At 36.8% G+C, this 18,619-nt stretch overlaps 3 protein-coding genes across 3 annotated transcripts; 2 read left to right on the top strand and 1 right to left on the bottom strand.

The window, feature by feature from the left end:
- The first annotated feature begins 724 nt into the window (after positions 1-724).
- LOC130974984 (serine/threonine-protein phosphatase 7 long form homolog) lies at positions 725-4,122 on the top strand. Its single transcript, XM_057899818.1, has 7 exons — positions 725-802; positions 894-897; positions 1,175-1,179; positions 1,845-2,560; positions 2,632-2,722; positions 2,809-3,874; positions 3,983-4,122. Exons 1-7 carry the CDS (start codon positions 725-727, stop codon positions 4,120-4,122), a joined length of 2,100 nt encoding a protein of 699 aa, XP_057755801.1.
- Positions 4,123-5,299: 1,177 nt separating this feature from the next.
- Positions 5,300-7,700, bottom strand: LOC130974983 (uncharacterized). Its single transcript, XM_057899817.1, has 3 exons — positions 7,112-7,700; positions 5,841-6,908; positions 5,300-5,742 (listed from the first exon to the last, which is right to left on the bottom strand). The coding sequence occupies exons 1-3, from the start codon at positions 7,698-7,700 to the stop codon at positions 5,300-5,302; spliced, it is 2,100 nt and encodes a 699-aa protein (XP_057755800.1).
- A 1,464-nt stretch (positions 7,701-9,164) lies between these two features.
- LOC130976104 (U-box domain-containing protein 11-like) lies at positions 9,165-13,066 on the top strand. Its single transcript, XM_057900873.1, has 4 exons — positions 9,165-9,716; positions 10,828-10,944; positions 11,199-11,633; positions 11,741-13,066. The coding sequence occupies exons 1-4, from the start codon at positions 9,306-9,308 to the stop codon at positions 12,809-12,811; spliced, it is 2,034 nt and encodes a 677-aa protein (XP_057756856.1). The 5' UTR covers positions 9,165-9,305; the 3' UTR covers positions 12,812-13,066.
- The last annotated feature ends 5,553 nt before the right edge of the window (positions 13,067-18,619 follow it).

Below are 18,619 nucleotides of genomic sequence, written 5' to 3'. Positions count from 1 at the left end.
AAATGCGTGTGACGCTACAACGTTTGTGATGGAGGAGGCAGGGCAACCAGTGGCGGGAGGAGGTCGTACGGCTATGGTATGTGGCGGCAGGTCTCACTCACTAATTTAATTTGTGGTGCGACACGGTGGCGTAATCCATAATTTTTCTCTATGTCCAAATGCGTGAGGCGTTGCAGCATTTGCAGTGGAGCCGTTGCTACGACCAATGATGGAAGGAGATTGTGTGGTAGCATAAGCAGCATTGTGAATATGAGGTGGCTGGACGTGCAACTATAAAGAGAGGAATATGGATTTGTCGCTTTTTAATTTTCATATTGGGGAGGGTTGGGTGTTTTGTGGGTATATGGGGTGAGAGGGTGCTTCACCCAAGTGTGGTGTCAGGAAGGGGTGAAAAGCAGGAAACGGACCCAGCGTTTCCCCCCCAACACGAATCGGACCCAGCGATTCGTTCCCTACAAGGCAGTCGGACCCAGCGATTCCGCTACAAGAATCGGACGCAGCGATAGGAGCAAACGGACGGTCCGATTCCTTGAGCATTCCACGTGTCGGAGAGGAGCTCCTCCCCAGAACGGTGCCCCAGCAGCCAGCTTACTCCCCTTCCCTTTCCCCCACTCCCTCACTCCGAACTATCCCTTTCAAAGTGAAAACCCATTTCTTGTTCTGTGAGTTCATCTTCCTCCTCCCTTCTTCTTCAAAAATTCTGCATGCAATTGAATCTGTGGAAATGGCTAAGAGACACAAGGCTAGAGATGTTGATCGTCCGGAACTTCACATTGTTAATTATTTGTCTAATCCTGATTATGTAAGTTAAATTTTTTAATTATTTGCAAATTTCTGTATTTTAATTAAATTTTGTAGAAATTTTTTTTGTATTTTATGGTTAAATGTTGCAGTTAGGTAGATAGATATATAAATGTTGATTGTTAAAGATTTTGTAAGAATTTTTTGAGAGCAGTATTAGAAATTTTAATTAATTAATATAAAATCTGATTATTAATTTTAAAATTATAATGTTAGCAATTTTTTTAATTTTTTGTTATTATGTTTAGATATTGTTAGTTAATTGGAAATTATGTTAAAAAAAATTTTGTTAGACGGTAATTTTGATTAATGAATAAATTTTGATGATTAAAGTTATAAATTATGAATGTAAATTGTTTGTTATTATGTATAGATGCTGTTAGTTAGTTGGAGGAAATGTAAGATATTATTGTTGGAGATTATATATTTAGGATTTATTAAAATTTTTTGTTGGAGAATATGTTAGAAATATTTTTGTAATACGAGTAGATATTGTACTTTAGTAATTAACTTTTGTGATCAAGGTTGGAAATTATAATTCTGATGTTGTAATAGATTTAGAATTTGGAATTTAGAATTACTTAATTTACTTTTGTTATTAATTTAAGAATTTATAATTCGGAACTGCATCATTAATAACGAAATTTGTTAATATTAATTGCAAGGCCAATTTACTTAATACATAGTTCATTTGGGAAGAAAGATAAATTATAAGAATTCAATTATAATTTAACTAAGAATACTAAAGTAACCTTAATTTTGTATGTTGTTAGTTAGACAATGTTGTTCATATGTTGTTAGTAAATAGTTGAGCAGTTATAGTTAGTTAGTAAATTATTATGATTAATTTTAGGAAATTATAATTATTGGAATTATGATAACCTTTTGAAGTTATGTTTACATGCTGTAGTCTGAAAATTTGTTAGTTATTTTTTAGTATTTGGGCTAGAAATTATGATTACTCGATGAAGTAGTAAGATTAATTTAAGTTGTAAATTAGTAATCATTCATGATTTGACTAGGAACATGTTATGTTTTTTCAGAGTTCACGGATGATGACATGTGACCACCCACTGCCTCCCGATCGGTACCATCCAAGTGTAGAGGATCATTTACGGGTAACTGGGTTTTATCATGCCTCTCAGATTGGAGTAGTCCAAGGACAGAAAGCATTGATAAATGCTTTAGTTGAGAGGTGGCGGCCGGAAACACACACCTTCCACCTTCCGATTGGTGAGTGCACAGTGACCCTTGAGGATGTAGCTGTTATTTTGGGCCTCCCGACGAACGGCCTTCCGGTTACGGGGATGACCTTGAGCAGCTTTGAAGCATTGGAGGGTGAGTGTTTCCATCAGTTTGGGGTCGCACCGAGAAAGGCCGACTGCAGAGGGAGCGGCATAAAAATGACATGGCTTAGGAATCTAAAAGAACGTATACAACTGACTGACGAAAACAGTATGCAGAGGTACGTCAAGTGCCACATTATGTTGTTATTGGGTACTATATTACTTGGAGACAAGTCAGGGGCATCTGTGCACTGGAAGTTTCTGCCTTTGCTTCGGGATTTTCATAGTATCAGTAATTTTAGTTGGGGATCGGCATGTTTGGCGCACCTATACCGGTCATTATGCCGGGCCTCTCGTTTTGATTGTAAAGAAATCGATGGTCCGTTAACACTGCTGCTAGGTTGGTTTTGGATCCGCCTACCGTATCTTGCGCCCCCTACTAGGGAACCACGCAGTTTTCCGCTTGCAAACAGGTAACATTGTCAACTTACTTGTTATGTTCATAATTCTATTTAAGATGTGCTAGTAACATAAATAATTTCAGGTGGCGTAACTGGGAGCGTGGTGACATTCGGTATAGATATCTTAGTCTCGCCCACTTTAGGGAGGCGTTAGATGAGGTTCAGGAAGGGCAGGTGTGTTTTTAATAGAAAATATTTGTCTTCAATTAAGGTTGATTGTTATTTTAATTGTAGTCACGTATGTCTTATGCTATGTTCAGTTCGTGTGGGTTGCTTATGGTGTGGATCGCATTGAACCGGGCATAATCCCAGAAGACATCTTCCTGCACGCAGTAGTCTGGAGCGCTACGGTTCCGTTGATTTCATTTGAATCTATTGAGTGGCATGCAACGGATAGAGTTAGAAGACAATTTGGTTTGGTTCAGGGAGTTCCATCTGAGGAAACAAATCTGGGAAGGGCACATGGAGAAACACTTGCTGGTCCTAAGAATGTTGACTGGGCCACAGCCCCGTCCCATTCATGTTGGATTATGCGCTGGACAAACAGGTATAATTACATTCTGCGTGAGTATGTGGAACCTTCACAGCATCCATTGGATGTTTACATGGACTGGTATCGTGCACGGTATGGCAAGCATTTGAGATTGTCAAATGTTGTGGTTCAAGAGAACGATGAAGGTGAACAAGTAATGGATGATGAGGGTAACCCAGTTATAAATGATGAGGGTAGCCCAGTAATGGAAGATGAGGGTCGCCCAGTTATTCATGTAGCCAATGAAGAACCGGTTTCACATTCACATCCACATCCACCTCCACCTCCAGCTTCCCAAGAACAAATTCAGGCCTCGGTACCATATCATGTTCAGACACAATATACCCCGTCATACCCAATAGATCAACAATATTGGAGTACTCCACAATGGGATGCTGGAGAGGGTGCTTCTTTTAGCCAGTTGCTTGGCTTCATGGCTGCGGATGCAGGGCAGTCACAATTTGGCCATCAACATGAGTTTATGCCCGGGAGGTATTCTTTGGACGCGAGGATTCCATGCCACACTGCCTCAGTTACTTCTGGAGGTTTGGAAACTGGAGATTCCAGTAGAAGTGAAGGCGGTCGGGGGATCTTTACTAGCAGGAACCTACGGCGTGTATCAATGGGTCAGATTGAAGAAAATGCCGGGATAGGTGAGCATGAAACCGATCAGTATCTCGTGGAAGAACCGGATGATGAGGAGATGGATGAGGATCAAGAGGAGAGCGAGGATGACGAGATGGATGAGGATGAAGAATCCCGCAACAATGCTCCTGATGATGCGGATGATGCAGGTCCGACTTTATGATTATGTTTTGCACTTGTTGCTTTCTTTCTTTTTTTGCCTTTTTATCCCGTGTTTGCATCATATTGGATAGTCTCTTTCATTAAATTATGTACAGGTGAGACAGGTAAACATTACAATCTCAGGGTGGACCCGCCACGTCGGAGCGCTAATCGATACACCCCGTCCATGTTCAAGAAGGCCAAGAAGAAATGCAAGAACATCCTCGAGAACATAAAGTGGGCAACAAGAAAGTAGCTATGTATCTATGTTGAGTACTTGTATTTTGAATTTAATATTGTGTATCTATGTTGAATACTTATATTTTGTTATTAATGTTGTGTATCTATGTTGAATACTTGTATTTTGAAGTTAAAGTTAGTATCTATGTTGAATACTTGTATTTTGTAGTTAATGTTCTGTATCTATGTTGGATACTTGTATTTTGAAGTTAATGTTGTGTTTATGTGTTGAGTACTTGTATTTTGAAGTTAATAAGTCAGGTTATGATAAACATGGGTGAACTTATAACTACAACAAAAATAATAACTCATTTGCTAAACAATATTAACATATAATTTAATTTGCAAAAATGTTAGTAACAGATTTCCTAGCCTGGTGGCAGCAGCTCCCTTTTATTATGGTGCAGGGATGTGGGATCGAACCTCAGCTGCATCATTTTGAGGAAATATTAAATTGTTCCGGGACCGGTTTCTACCGGTTTAACCGGACCGGATTCTGTTAAGAGTGTTTTTTTTTTTTGTTCTATATTTAATCTTTCTTAAATGTAATTACGGTTTATTTATTCATATCATTAATAAAGTAACAGATTAAACTTTCTTAATCATCTATAAATTAAAATTTTCTGTTTTATTTTTGTTCTATATTTAATCCTTCTTAAATTAATTACGGTTTATTTATTCATATCATTAATAAAATAAAAATTAAACTTTCTTTAATATATATAAATTAATATTTTTTGTTTTTTTTTGTTCAACATAAGTAATCCTTCTTAAATTAATTACGGTTTATTTATTCATATCATTAATAAAGTAAAAATTAAACTTTCTTAAACATCTATCAATTAATATTATTTGTTTTTTTTTGTTCAACATATTTAATCCTTCTTAAATTAATTACGGTTTATTTATTCATATCGTTAATAAAATAAAAATTAAACTTTCTTTAATATCTATAAATTAATATTTTTTGTTTTATTTTTGTTATTGATTAATTATATGATATGAATTAATATTAATATATATTTAAATAGTGTAATAGATACTAACTAATTGATGATTTAGAAAATAAGTTTATTTGATATAACAATGTCCCGATAAACATAAACAAACGCGTAAAAATAAACAAGCAAATGACATAAAGTAGTACAATTAAACATGATAGGCATAAAACTACTATCCTGGGTTACTCGGACCTACACCAGATGATCGACGGCATACTCAGTTCCAGCTGGCATCTCACGAACCTCGAAGACCTCATTCATCCTATCGAAGCAATTAACCTGGATGTTAGAACTTGCAAGTTGATTGGCATTCAGTTTCGACGTGACAACCTCAGAAAAAACATGTCCAGCTGTTATCCGCGACTCCGCCTCGGCTCTTTTTCTAGTGAACAACTCGTTAAGCCTGTAGAATGTGGCTTTCACAAGTGCAGTTATAGGAAGATTGCGTGCCCCCTTCAACACGGAGTTGATGCATTCCACTAGGTTTGTCGTCATGTGACCCCAGCGGTAGCCACCGTCATACGCCAACGCGTACTGTTCGCGTGGGATTCGGTTCAGCCAGTTGGTATATGCCTCGCCCCGTTCACGTAAACGCTGGTAGCGCTGTTCGTACTCGCGCACCGTCCTCGAATAACCTGGACAACAATCAAGGCCACACAAGAGAAGAATTCATGAGAAAATCTGCTAGAAGGTAACTCGGTTAATAAGGAAATTATAGTTAGTTAACATTTACCTATATTGACCACAAGTTTTTGCAGGTACGGTGCCTTGAACTTTCTCAAGAAGTTTGACTCTATATGCCTGATGCAAAACATGTGGAATGCTCTCGGGGGCGACCAAGCTCCGTTGCTCCGGGCAATAGCTGCATTGATGGATTCGTGCCTGTCAGAAATCAGTCCCACCCCATCCCTAGTCACAACATGTTGTCGCAGGTTACTAAGGAAAAAGTGCCATGCATCAGAAGTCTCCCCCTCCACAATTGCAAACGCAATAGGGACGATATTATTGTTACCATCCTGTGAAACAGCGACCAACAAACAACCCTTATACTTTCCGTACAAGTGAGTCCCATCAACCTGGACAACTGGCTTGCAGTGTCTGAACGCTCTAATGCAGGGGTAATAACTCCAGAAGACTCTATGCAATACCCGGATATCAGTTACTTCCTCATCACCTTGATATGCAGACATAGTCTCGTAATGGACGATTGCTGATGGCTCCTTGTTACACATGGCCTGAAACCATATAGGCAAAGCTTCATATGATGCTTCCCAACCGCCAAATATTTTTTCCACTGCTTTTTGTTTCGCCAGCCATGCCTTCCGATAGCTGACGGTGTAATTGAACTTCGACTGCACTTCTGCAATAACTGATTTCACCTTTATCGACGGGTCAGCCTCAACCAACGGCTTTATTGCTTCCGCAATTGTGTTCGAATCCAGCTTCGAATGATCCTGAGAAATAGTGGCTCTAGTACAAGTGTGAGAACCGTTGTACCTCCTTACAACCCAACAATACTTTCTGCTGATCATGCTAACCCTGATAAGCCAATCACACCCTGATCCATACTGTGTACACTTCGCATAGAAGGTCAACGGCTCCGACTCATACACACGGTAGTCTACGCCTCTTCGGATGGTATAATCCTTCACCGCCTTCAATACAGCTTCCCTAGAACTGAATTCCATTCCGATTGCAAATTCACCATCTGCGACCATAGGAATTTCTACCACAACGACAGCCAAATCAAAATAATTTAAGGCAAATACATTTAATAACTTAAAGACTACGTCGTTGCTCCCTATATCCCCATCAATATAAATATTATTCCTATCTATCATGTTGTCATCCCACTTTTAACATCCTACAAACATAAACACATCAAAAACTTTGGACGAATGCACATAAATTAATTTTCACGTGACTTATATTCTTATTTACATCTACCAACATAGATTATTTCCCAAAGTCTACTACTTTTTATATTTATATGTTAATACGTACCGGCACTCATATATTCCGGAAACTCCGGCGCATGCATGGCTTCCAAGTCCAGAACCCGCATGAAGGACGGCTCCTCAAAGGGATCCTCGTTTGCAAGTGCATGTGCAACGTCTTCCACATTTGGACCCACCACCCCGTCACCTTGATCTTCTTCTCCTTCTGGAGCAACAGCTTCGTAATTGCTTTCAAACTCTTCCTCACTGTCACTATCATATTCTTCCTCTTCAATATTCCGGTCCACTTCAGATTGTTCGAATTCGACGTACAACTCTATCACCGATATCTGACCGCGACTTTCAAAATACATTGAAAACATCTCCTGCATACTCGCTTCGTCGGTTACATACTTGGTTTGATACTGCACGAAACCACCAAATACCGGTATGGGATATCTATATACCATACATGATATTTTCTTGGATATCTGAAAACCTATCTTCTCACAAATCACACCTTTTAGCTCCTCGAATGAGATTGTGAAAGGGATTACAATATCTAACGGCTTCTCACAACTAAATCTCACTCCTTTGGGTGTTTCTAATAGAATCTGACCGAAATAATATACTCTAACTGTAACTCTATCAACCATTTTTCATACTCTCATACATAAATATCTACTGAACTCTCATTTACTCTTGGAGTTCAAATGAAATAACACAGACTCAATGACAAGTACAAGAGAAACAGGGGAGGAAGAAGGGAAGAAGACGCTGAACAGTAAAGAGGCTTCAGATTTTAGGAGTTCATCCGAGTTTCCAAAACACACAAATATATATATATATATACAAATCGGACCCACCGTTTCCTACTAAAAAAATTTCACTTTTTTTTTCTTCTGCAAAACGGACCCAGCGACCCATAGAAAAAAAAAATAAACTCTCCCCCACAAATCGGACCCAACGACTACATCGATCAAAAAAAAAAAAAAATCACCTGCCCCACCAAACGGACCCAACGATTCCTTCAGTAAAAAAAAAAAAATTTCAGAAAACCCCAAACGTACCGAGCGACTCCAGTTTCATAGAATTCAAAAAAAAATCAACATTGCACCTTCAACGAATCGGACCCAGCGATTCCCATATACAATTTCAACTTCGATTCCCGCCCACCCCAATCGCTGGGTCCGATTGCCCGCCTGCCATTGATCAGAAAAACCTGTCCCACACCATTGTATAACACCACCATTTCTCATATCTCCGGACAACTCATTCTCCATCCCAATATTGAAAAAACTGAGCCTGGATTTGTATGATTATTTCTTTTTCTATGAATGAGAATAAAAATAAAATTAGGGTGACTCTTTGAGCATTATTTTTTTTAATAATTGGTATAAAAGCAATAACTTGATGTATAATTCATCAAAGATTTAATTTTTGTTTTTTTTAATTCATTGTTTAACTGAAAATAATTGAAAATGCATTTGCAAAAAATTAGATGATATAAGGAAGTGCAGGAAAACATTTTTTAGACAAAGTATTATAATTAACAAAAACATAACATATGACATTTTTTTTATGTCAAATTTTATTTTTTGTTGAATTAAAAATGGTTAAAATTAGAAATGGCTAAAACAATTGAACCAATTTTTTTTTGAAATTAAAATTAAAAAATAGTTCATATTAATAAAGAGTGTTTTTGTTATGAACTCTTTTATTTTATTTTTAAAAAATCAATTAATTCAGTTGATTTATTAGTTTTTTTTTATTCTAACAAAAAATGAAATTTAATCAATAATAAATCCATGTAAAGAAAATTAAAGAGTAAAACTTATAAAATTTAAAAGAATTTAAGTGGTCTGACTCGTTATGCCAACTTTGATACGAAAAAAAAAATGTTTAATTTTGCTAAAACAATTATTTTATTTGCCTTTTTAATTATATATTGAGAATTTGAATTTTATTTTGTATATATAATAATTTATTGATTAATAATAAATTTTTAAATAAAATTTAAATTTTGTAATGAATTTATTATTACCTTATCGAATTAAAAATACATATAAAATAAATTTATCGTGGCTCCTCAATCTACATATCTACCCTGGGGAGTCCATTAAGTCTCATGACATTACACTCTCTCTTGACCTTCCTTGAATCCAACACACACAAAACAAAGACGTTAGTTGCGTTACCAACATTACCCCCTTATTACTACAAAACACCGCAAAAACCGAAGGAAGCAAAACACGCGCGCCATGGCCGGCGAAGTTGCCGGAGACCGGACGCCGGAGCTTCTTGCCATCGTCCACGACATCGCCGGCATGTGTGTCGGAGCCGTTGGGACCGGGTCCTCTGCCGCCGCAGCAGCACCCACACCACCACTTCCCGCCGCCATTGCTGGCGACGGCACCTTCAGGAAAGACTGCACCGATCTGGTGCGACGGATCTCTCTCCTCTCGCACCTGTTCGAGGAGATTAAGGAGCTCAACAAGGTTGCCGACTCTGCTTCGAGTTCTTCGTCTGAAAGTGGTGGTGGTGGTGCTGCTGCTTCTGATGGCGATGGTGGTGGTGCTGCTGCTTCTTGGTCGTTTGATGTGGTGGTGGCGCTTCAATCGGCGAAGCGTTTGCTTTCGGTGGCGAGGAACTTCCGTTCCAATTGCTCTTCTGTGAGTTTCTGTCTCTTGATCTATCTCGTTCTTCTTTTCTTTGGATTTTCGATTTCGAGGATTTGTTTGGTGAATGCTATGAATTGGTTACGGAGAAGTGAGTTAGGACTTAGGAGTGAAGTGATCTGAGCTGAAAGTGTTTTACTTGTTTCAACGGTTTAGAAGAGGCCAACATTCGTTTTTGGATAATCTTTGAATTCTAGATCTGTAGTTCACCCAATTGGAAATTGAAATTACTCGCTTAAATTGCTAAGCTTTTATATCTACGTTGCAATTTTGATTGGGTTTGTTCTTTTGGTTTGAAATGGAAGAATACTAGATTCAATTTTATGAACATAAACAGCATACCAGAAAGTTTGAGAGGGGTGAAAAATGGAATCTTGTGATTAGTGTTTATCTAGGTCAGCATAAAGTTCAAAACCTGTAATCTGATGTTCTATGAATTGTGACTTGTGGGTAGATATTCCGGGAAATGAATAGAACCTTTATCAGATTCGATTCCATTACTTGGAAGTCACATATATGAGACTAATTTTAAAGAGCTTTCACATCAATAGAGCACTTCTATCCACCAAAAAATTAAAATTACAGACTACCGAGCATTATACTGGTTTATTACGAAGGATCCGGTTCCTTTCATCAGTTGAACTAATGAGGTTTCAAATTCATCTAGGCTTGGAGAATGAGCGCCGAAAATTTTATTTTCATTAGTTTTAGTAATGTTGAACTATAGATAGTTTTTGTTATGTGGAAATGTGTGTGACCTAAGTTGTTATCGGAAACATGCTTTCTCTTTTGAGTTAAATTTTTACTGATCTGTCTTTTGCTGCAAAGACCAGATCACTGTATGTAGTCATCTTTCAACAGGGGATGATAAGGTGTACAACATATAATTTAATGAGTTCTTATTCTTGCCATTTTCTATATTTTGCTTCGCAGATTTCTTGGGAAATATTTACTTCATTCGTTTAATGTTCTTCTAATAGAGATGGTTTTACAGCTCATGAATTATTTAACATGGAACCATACAAATGCTGAATTTCTGTCGGCATGTATTTCTGTCAAAAGGTGTCTTTGAACATCTCTGAAATTTGATATATCTTGATTTAAGGATGGAGCTGCCAAGACCATTATCTTCCAATTTCAGAGTGTGACATGGAAATTGGAAAAACTACTAAGCAACTTACCATATGATCATTTAGAAATTTCAGAAGAAGTCAGAGAACAGGTAAAACACAGATGCATTTTTTTTTTCAAATTATTATTATTGTTGTTGAAGGGGAGCCTTGGAGCAACCATTAAGTTGTCTCTACGTGATCTCATGGTCACAGGTTTAAGCCTACATGACGTCCTTTGGGTTCAACTCTTTCCCGGACCTTGCGTAACGGGAGATGCATGTGTTCTGGGCTGCCCATTGTTATTATTATTATTACAACAATAATGTCTTTAATTGAGCTTGTTGTGTATTTTATGCTTTTATAGGTGGACTTAGTCAGAACACAATTAAGACGGGCCACGGATAAATACGGGTTTATGATTTCACAAATGCCATCATATAAATTATCTGAGCCACTTGCTCAAGAAATCAGTCAGGTTCCTGGTAGAACCACGAGTGGATTGCATAAACAACACAGCTGTCCTGAAAACTTATCAGAATTAGACAAAATCCGTACAAACGATGGAGGGGAAGTTTGCAGCAGACATCAGGGAGTTTCTCGCTTAGAAAGAGCCAGGAGCATCCCTACCATGTCTGAGATCTCCTTAACAAATGTTACTGATACCGAAAGTGAAGAAAGCTCCGAGAGTAAGAGCCCACCTGAGGTTAAAAAGTCTGAAGGAGTTCTAATTCCCGAAGACTTTCTTTGCCCTATATCCTTGGAACTAATGAGGGATCCGGTTATTGTTGCCACCGGTCAGGTATGTTCATATCATATGTCGCTTAAGCACCAGGCATTTTGCATTGAATTTTCAACGTATATCCTTTTCTATTTTTCTTACATCTTCTATTGTTCCTTATTCTCTAGACGTATGAGAGATCTTACATACAGAGATGGATAGATTGTGGAAATACAACATGTCCTAAAACCCAGCAGAAGCTCCAGCATTTGACACTTACGCCAAACTATGTTTTAAGGAGCCTTATTTCTCAGTGGTGTATACAGCACAACATTGAACAGCCAACAGGACTAACTAATGGAAAAATAAAGAAGAGCGACGGATCGTTCATAGATGTCACAGGTGACATAGCGGCAATCGAAGTCCTGGTACAGAAGCTCTCCAGCCGGTCTGTCGAGGATCGTAGAGCAGCCGTAACTGAAATTCGATCACTCTCCAAACGTAGCACGGACAACAGGATACTGATTGCTGAAGCCGGAGCAATTCCACTTCTAGTCAACCTTTTAACATCTGAAGATGTATTGACACAGGATAATGTAGTCACTTCGATTCTCAACCTTTCTATATATGAAAACAACAAGGGACTCATAATGCTTGCGGGTGCCATTCCATCCATCGTCCAGGTTCTCCGAGCTGGAACCATGGAAGCAAGAGAAAATGCTGCAGCAACCCTCTTCAGCTTGTCACTTGCCGACGAGAATAAAATAATAATCGGTGCCTCAGGCGCTATACCTGCGTTGGTAGAATTGCTCCAAAATGGGAGCCCAAGAGGGAAGAAAGATGCAGCAACAGCATTGTTCAATTTATGTATTTATCAAGGAAACAAAGGCAGGGCCATTAGGGCAGGGATTATCACAGCACTGTTGAAAATGCTTACAGATTCAAGCAAATCGATGGTGGACGAAGCCCTCACAATAATGTCTGTTCTTGCCAGCCATCAAGAGGCAAAGGTAGCTATAGTTAAAGCCAGCACCATACCAGTTTTAATAGATCTCTTGAGGACCGGATTGCCTCGCAACAAAGAGAATGCGGCCGCCATTTTACTTGCATTGTGCAAGAGGGATACCGAAAATCTTGCTTCTTTAAGTAGACTTGGTGCTGTCATACCTCTTACCGAACTTTCAAGGAGCGGTACAGAGAGGGCAAAGAGGAAAGCTACTTCATTATTGGAGCATCTTCGTAAGTTGCAGCAGGTTTGAATGTTGGGTTTGTAAGCAAAGGACTTCAAATTCAATGTCTTTCTTCCCTCTGATTATTTGACATAATTTTCCACACTTTGGTTTGAGAGCTGATCATACGAGGGTGAAGCAAGTCACAACCTCATTTTGATTCAGTGAATTCTTTCCTTTTTTTTCTTGTTTTGTTCTTTTTGTAACCCATGTATGAGCGTGTAAAGAAATCAACTGATATGTTGTCTCCTTATTAAGTTCTTACAGAAAGTTTCTGTTTTCCTCTTCTTTTTTGTCTCCTCTTAAAAAGTATAAGCTTTATTATGATGAGTCCTTATGCCTCCCTACCAAAGAAATCATCCTTCAATAAAAAAGTTGGACAATAAGATCAAATTCACTCTTATTTATTCATGTTACTTAATGTATTAAGTATCAATAAGATGGACGATGAAAGTGTTAGTAGGAAGAAAGATAAGTAACTTATTAAAAAGAAAATTTACTCATTGCAAGTCCATCTAAAACTAAATTTTTTATTCTAAGCAAATTGAATGCCTAGGTGAGATAAAATGTTTGTGCATACGCCTTGTGTATGCAACAACTCATTGACCAATGGCAAACTCTTAAATAGAGTTTAAATCCACGACGGATTAGTCTTTAACCTGCGGGTTGAAACATACTATAAAAAACCCAAAAAAAAAATTGTGTACACAAGGGAGGTGTTTAGTTTGAATCACATCACATATACATATTATTTTGGAGAATGATAGGACCAATATTTTTATTTAAAAAAAAATTGTTAATGTTGAATCAAATATGAAATAAATATAGACACCAAAAAAAAAAAGTAAATATAAAAAAATGTTGGTAATCTAATATTTCTCTTATATATTAAGAAAAAAATAAGGGAAAAATATTGAAATTTTAAAAGTTAAAAAAATATTTTATAAAATTATTCTCAAATATTTAAATTATTAAAAGATTAAAAAATATATCAATTATAAAAATTTAGCTTAACATTTGTTTTAAAATACCAATTTAAAATATTTTTTATGATAAATTTAAAACATTTTAAATAAATCTATTATGCGATTATTAAAGTAAAATAATTAAATTTTTTATTAATAATAGTTTTATAACTAAATCCTAATTATAATTAGTATTACAAAATTATTATGATCTTCAATTTTTAAAACACGTGACGTGGGTTTCCGTGGCGTGGGATCTTCCAATCTTTAAGCACCACCATTGGTAGAATATCTATATGAGGAGGTCTCTGGTGACAGAGATAATGGGGATTAACTGTGGCTATATTTTTACCGACAAATGAGAGAGCATCACGTGTTTTGGCAGAATTTTTATGGAAGAGCTGGGAGAAAAATACAATTAAAGGGAAGCACAGTAACGTAGTAACGTACATTGTGTTTACTGCAGAGTTATTTATGTAATTTCGCATGTGGAGAACGACTTTTTTACGGTGGGATTTGGACTGAATGGAGAAAAAAAAACCATGAAAAAAAAATTCTAGGATGCGCTAATACAAATAAAAAATATATATAAATTATGATTTATTAAATAACTTGATAATTTCGTAAAAAAAACCGTTCATAATTATATTTGGTAGTAATATAAGTAATCTATGTCTTTTGTTTAATTATTCTAATTTATATCTTGGGCAAATTACTATATTAAGCCAATAGAAGCAAAAAATTACATAGATCTGCCAAATCCGAAACTGGTTCATGAATCCACCAATGCACATTTCTATATAGTTCGAATTAGGTTGTTTCGAACCCTATTTACATGTAATTCGAATCATTTTAATTCGAACTACACCCAAGCACGAAACCCTAAGTAATTCGAATCTGGCTGATTCGAATTACTCATTTTTTGGCCCTAGTAGTAATTCGAATTGGGGTGTTTCGAATTACACTTGATTTGGCTATAAAAGGAGTTCGAACCAACCTCATTCGAACCACTTTTCTATTCTCATACCCCACCAAATCCCAGAGAAAACGACCTAGATTTGCTCCAACAAAGACTCGAGCAGGATACTCATATGGGATATTTTCCTCCACCACAAAATGATGTAAGTCATAATTCCAATGGTGGCTGGAAAAGGAATTCTAATGCTCCATATGATATTCATCCAAAGAAATCATCACTTGACCATGCTTCAACAAAAAGCCCCTTTCAAAACTTACCACTCACACAAACTTCCAATAGCCAAAGAATCTCAAAGCTTGAGTCCATGCTCAAAAGATTTGCGGAGGAGAAAGAGAAGTATCAGAAAGAACAAGAGAACTCCCTCAAAAATATGGAAGTGCAGTTAGGCCAATTGTCGAAAGCATGGAAGGAGAAAATGGAAAAACAAAAACAAAAGGTCCCTGTGTCAAGTGAAATTGCAATGAAGGATGAGGGACATGAGCCAAGGATTTTATATTCACAAACGCTACTTGAGGTGACAAAGGAACAGGAACATTCACAACCCTCACAAACTTCCCTTGAATCTATGATCGAAAAATATGAAGAGGAGATAAAGAAATCTTGGGAAGAACAACAAACCTCCGCCATAAAAGAACTATTAAGTCAAATGTTGGGTGCAAAGAAAGGAGTGGAGGAGCAAGAAAGTGAGGAAGTCATTCCAGAAAATTTAAACTCAAGTGAAGCAGAGAAGTACATAGAAGAAAAGCTCATGGAACCACCAATTCAAAAAGCTCTGGATGAATACGAAACTCTAATAATCATACAGCAACCAAGTCTTGAATCCAAAAGAGTGAAGGCAACTAGTAAGAACACCAATTCTGTCCCTAATCCAGCAAGCAAGATCAATCAAGCCATTTACAAAAGGAAGCTTGCTGAGGAAAGGCCAAGACAAGGGACACTAGCTGAATCTTTCCCTCCTTTGAGGTCATTCCTCTTAACAAACTGGAAGAAGAGGAAGAAAGTGAAGAACAACATGTCAAGCTAATGACACTAAAAGAGCACTTGTTGGGAGGTAACCCAACCGTAGGTAACATTTCTTTTCTGCTTTGTTTTCTTTCTATGCTTTGTTTAAATTCAATAAATTGGCATATGGTTACATTCTAAGTTTGGTGTTGCCCTGCAACAAATTATTTTCAACTCCTTTGGATGATTGCATCAATTCTACATGAAAGTGTCACACTAAGATTCTAAGTTTGGTGTGCCACTTATTTTTCTATGCAACTCATCCAGCAACATCACTTGTCTGCATAATCATATTACCTTTACATTGTTATTTTTCTTTTGTTTTGATAGTTCATTTGCATTCTCTTTGTTTTAGTTACCTCTTTATTTTTAAGTTTTCTTTTTTTAACTGTTTTTGTTAATACATAACCAAGAGATCTTTATTCATGACAAATTCTTGGCTTGGTGATTGTACTTAACATATAACAGTTTCATTTGCTTAGTATTCAAATAAATTGACATATGATTGCATTCTAAGTTTGGTGTTGCTATGCAACAAAAATTTGGTTCCCATATCTACTAGATACTTGCATCAGTTCCAAGTGAAAGTGTCACACTAAGTTTGGTGTGCCACTTATCTTTTATGCAATGTATTGTGCTCACCTTCTTATGTTTGCAATCAAAATGTCTCTGTTTCTGGTGCCTTGATTATTATCTTTCATTTTGCTTGCTTAAAACACATGTACTACTAACATTTCATTGTATAAGACATTCATGATCCATCTTAGCCCCATAGCCATTGTTCTAATTGTTGCTTGAGGATGAGCAAGCATTCTGAGTTTGGCAAGGGAAAGAGGAAGAATAGAGGAAAAAGGACAACAATAATGAAGATGAACTACAAGGTTGTAAAGTTCTTTTTCCTCTCCTTTATTTCCAGCACTTTAAATTGCATGATTGTCTTTATATTTTCTGTATGCATGTGTGGTATGACTAAGCATAGCTTGAATTTGATTTACAACCTGGTGCTGTACCATTATGACAACCAATTTGAGTTTTGTGAGTTCAAAAGCAAAAAAGCATCATGATCATAAACAAACAAGGAATTAAAGAAGAATTTAGCATGTGCATACAAGTATTGGAAAGCTAGTATGATTGTTGCTCAATTGCATTGGATTTTATTTAATTGAAGTTTTTCATCTAGTAAATTTTGTGAAATCTTTTGAAATCATGAAAACCTTGAAGAAGCAAATACAATTAAAGCAAGAAAAGAAAAAGGAAAAGAATGAGAAAGCCGAAGGTTCTGAGTACCAATCGCAATTTATTTGTTAAGTGCTTGTGGTGTTTATGTATCAAGCCAAATGCTTGAAAACAAAACACTTAGAAGTCAAGGCTAGGCTCAAGTGCAAAAGCACTCCCTCAAAGCTCAAGGTTCTGAGCATCAATGATTAGAGAGTCAAGAAAAGAAAAAAAATGAGCTTAATGAAGTCCTCTAATTAAATGCTTGTGGTGCTTATGTATCAAGTGGTAATACTTGAAAACAAAGCATTTAGAAGTCATAGCTTTGTTATCAACTCATGGGGCAAAGCACCCAAAAGGAGAAGCTAATGAAAAAAAAAATCAAAAGCTTGCTTCAAGGAAGAAATATAAGGAAAAGATTTCATAAAATGAGCTAGATAGAAGCATCAATCATTTATATTTCTTTTGTGATTGTAGCATGCTTAGAAAACTAGCTTACCATAAACATTGAGTTGCTATTCTTCTTACCTTGGATTGTCAATCTTTATTGCATGATTCTTTACTTGCTTGGGGACAAGCAAGGTTTAAGTTTGGTGTTGTGATGACAAGTCATCATATACCTATTTTTCTATGCTTTTTCATACAATAAATTGATGATTAGTGCTTAAATATTGCATTCTTTTGTGCTTAAATGATATATTTTCTTGATCTTTTAATTTTATAAATCTTGTAGGAAATAAGAAGAAAAAGAAGCAAAGAAGCACAAAATAAGCTAAAAAGGAGAAAAAAAGAGCTTTGGGATACACTTTGAAGTTGGGGTACACTTTGGAGCCTTAGGCCATGCTTTTAAAAGCGTGGCCCATGACCAAATCAAAGAAGAAAGCAACCAGCACGCACACTGCCCTGCCCTTGCCAAGAGCAGTGTAACACCCTAATATTCAAATCCTTATGCTCGAGTCATAAGTCAATGATATTACGGTGGTACGACTCTCAGGTGGATTTTTAATATATAAATATAGTTAATTTCGAAAGGAGTATTAATCGAGAAGCCTGAAAAGAGTAGAAATAAAATCGCGAGGACGTATCACTCACGTTTCAACAACGAAAAGATAGAACGTGAAGCCGAAAGCGATATACGGACAAGGCATAAAGGGGATTAAGAGATAGATAACAGCTGGATATATATAACATAAGTAATAGCCACTAGTCGCGACCCACGAAGTTTAGGCCGGCTAGGGTACAGTACGAAAGTAGTTGACAACAATATATCCTAATCTCTCCCAAAGGAAACATAAGAGCCTCTATAGGCAAGTTCCAAAAGAGTTCAATACATAATATAATCTTTTCAAAACAAAGATGGAGAGATTCTAATCAAAACACAAGGTAGAGGAAATAAATATCTTCGTCGTCTCTCAGACGAACCACAGCTCACTTCTGAGCACCTGGACCTGTATCTGAAAAATAAGAGATATATACGGAATGAGAACCCCGGGCCCATGGGTTCCCAGTACGGTAAAAGTGCCAAATAAATCCAATGCACTGCAATAAAAACTCACTAAGCATCCTAAACTCCTTTTCACCAAATATCCAGCCTAGATTCTCACTAATCCATAAATAGGCATCTGACGTAAGGGGAATACTAAATCTAGTTCATATTACACATGTTTTCCCATTCCG

The sequence above is a fragment of the Arachis stenosperma genome, chromosome 4 (assembly GCF_014773155.1).
Source record: "Arachis stenosperma cultivar V10309 chromosome 4, arast.V10309.gnm1.PFL2, whole genome shotgun sequence".
In the NCBI taxonomy this organism is placed as follows: Eukaryota; Viridiplantae; Streptophyta; class Magnoliopsida; order Fabales; family Fabaceae; genus Arachis; species Arachis stenosperma.
This window is presented reverse-complemented; position numbering and strand designations above follow the sequence as displayed.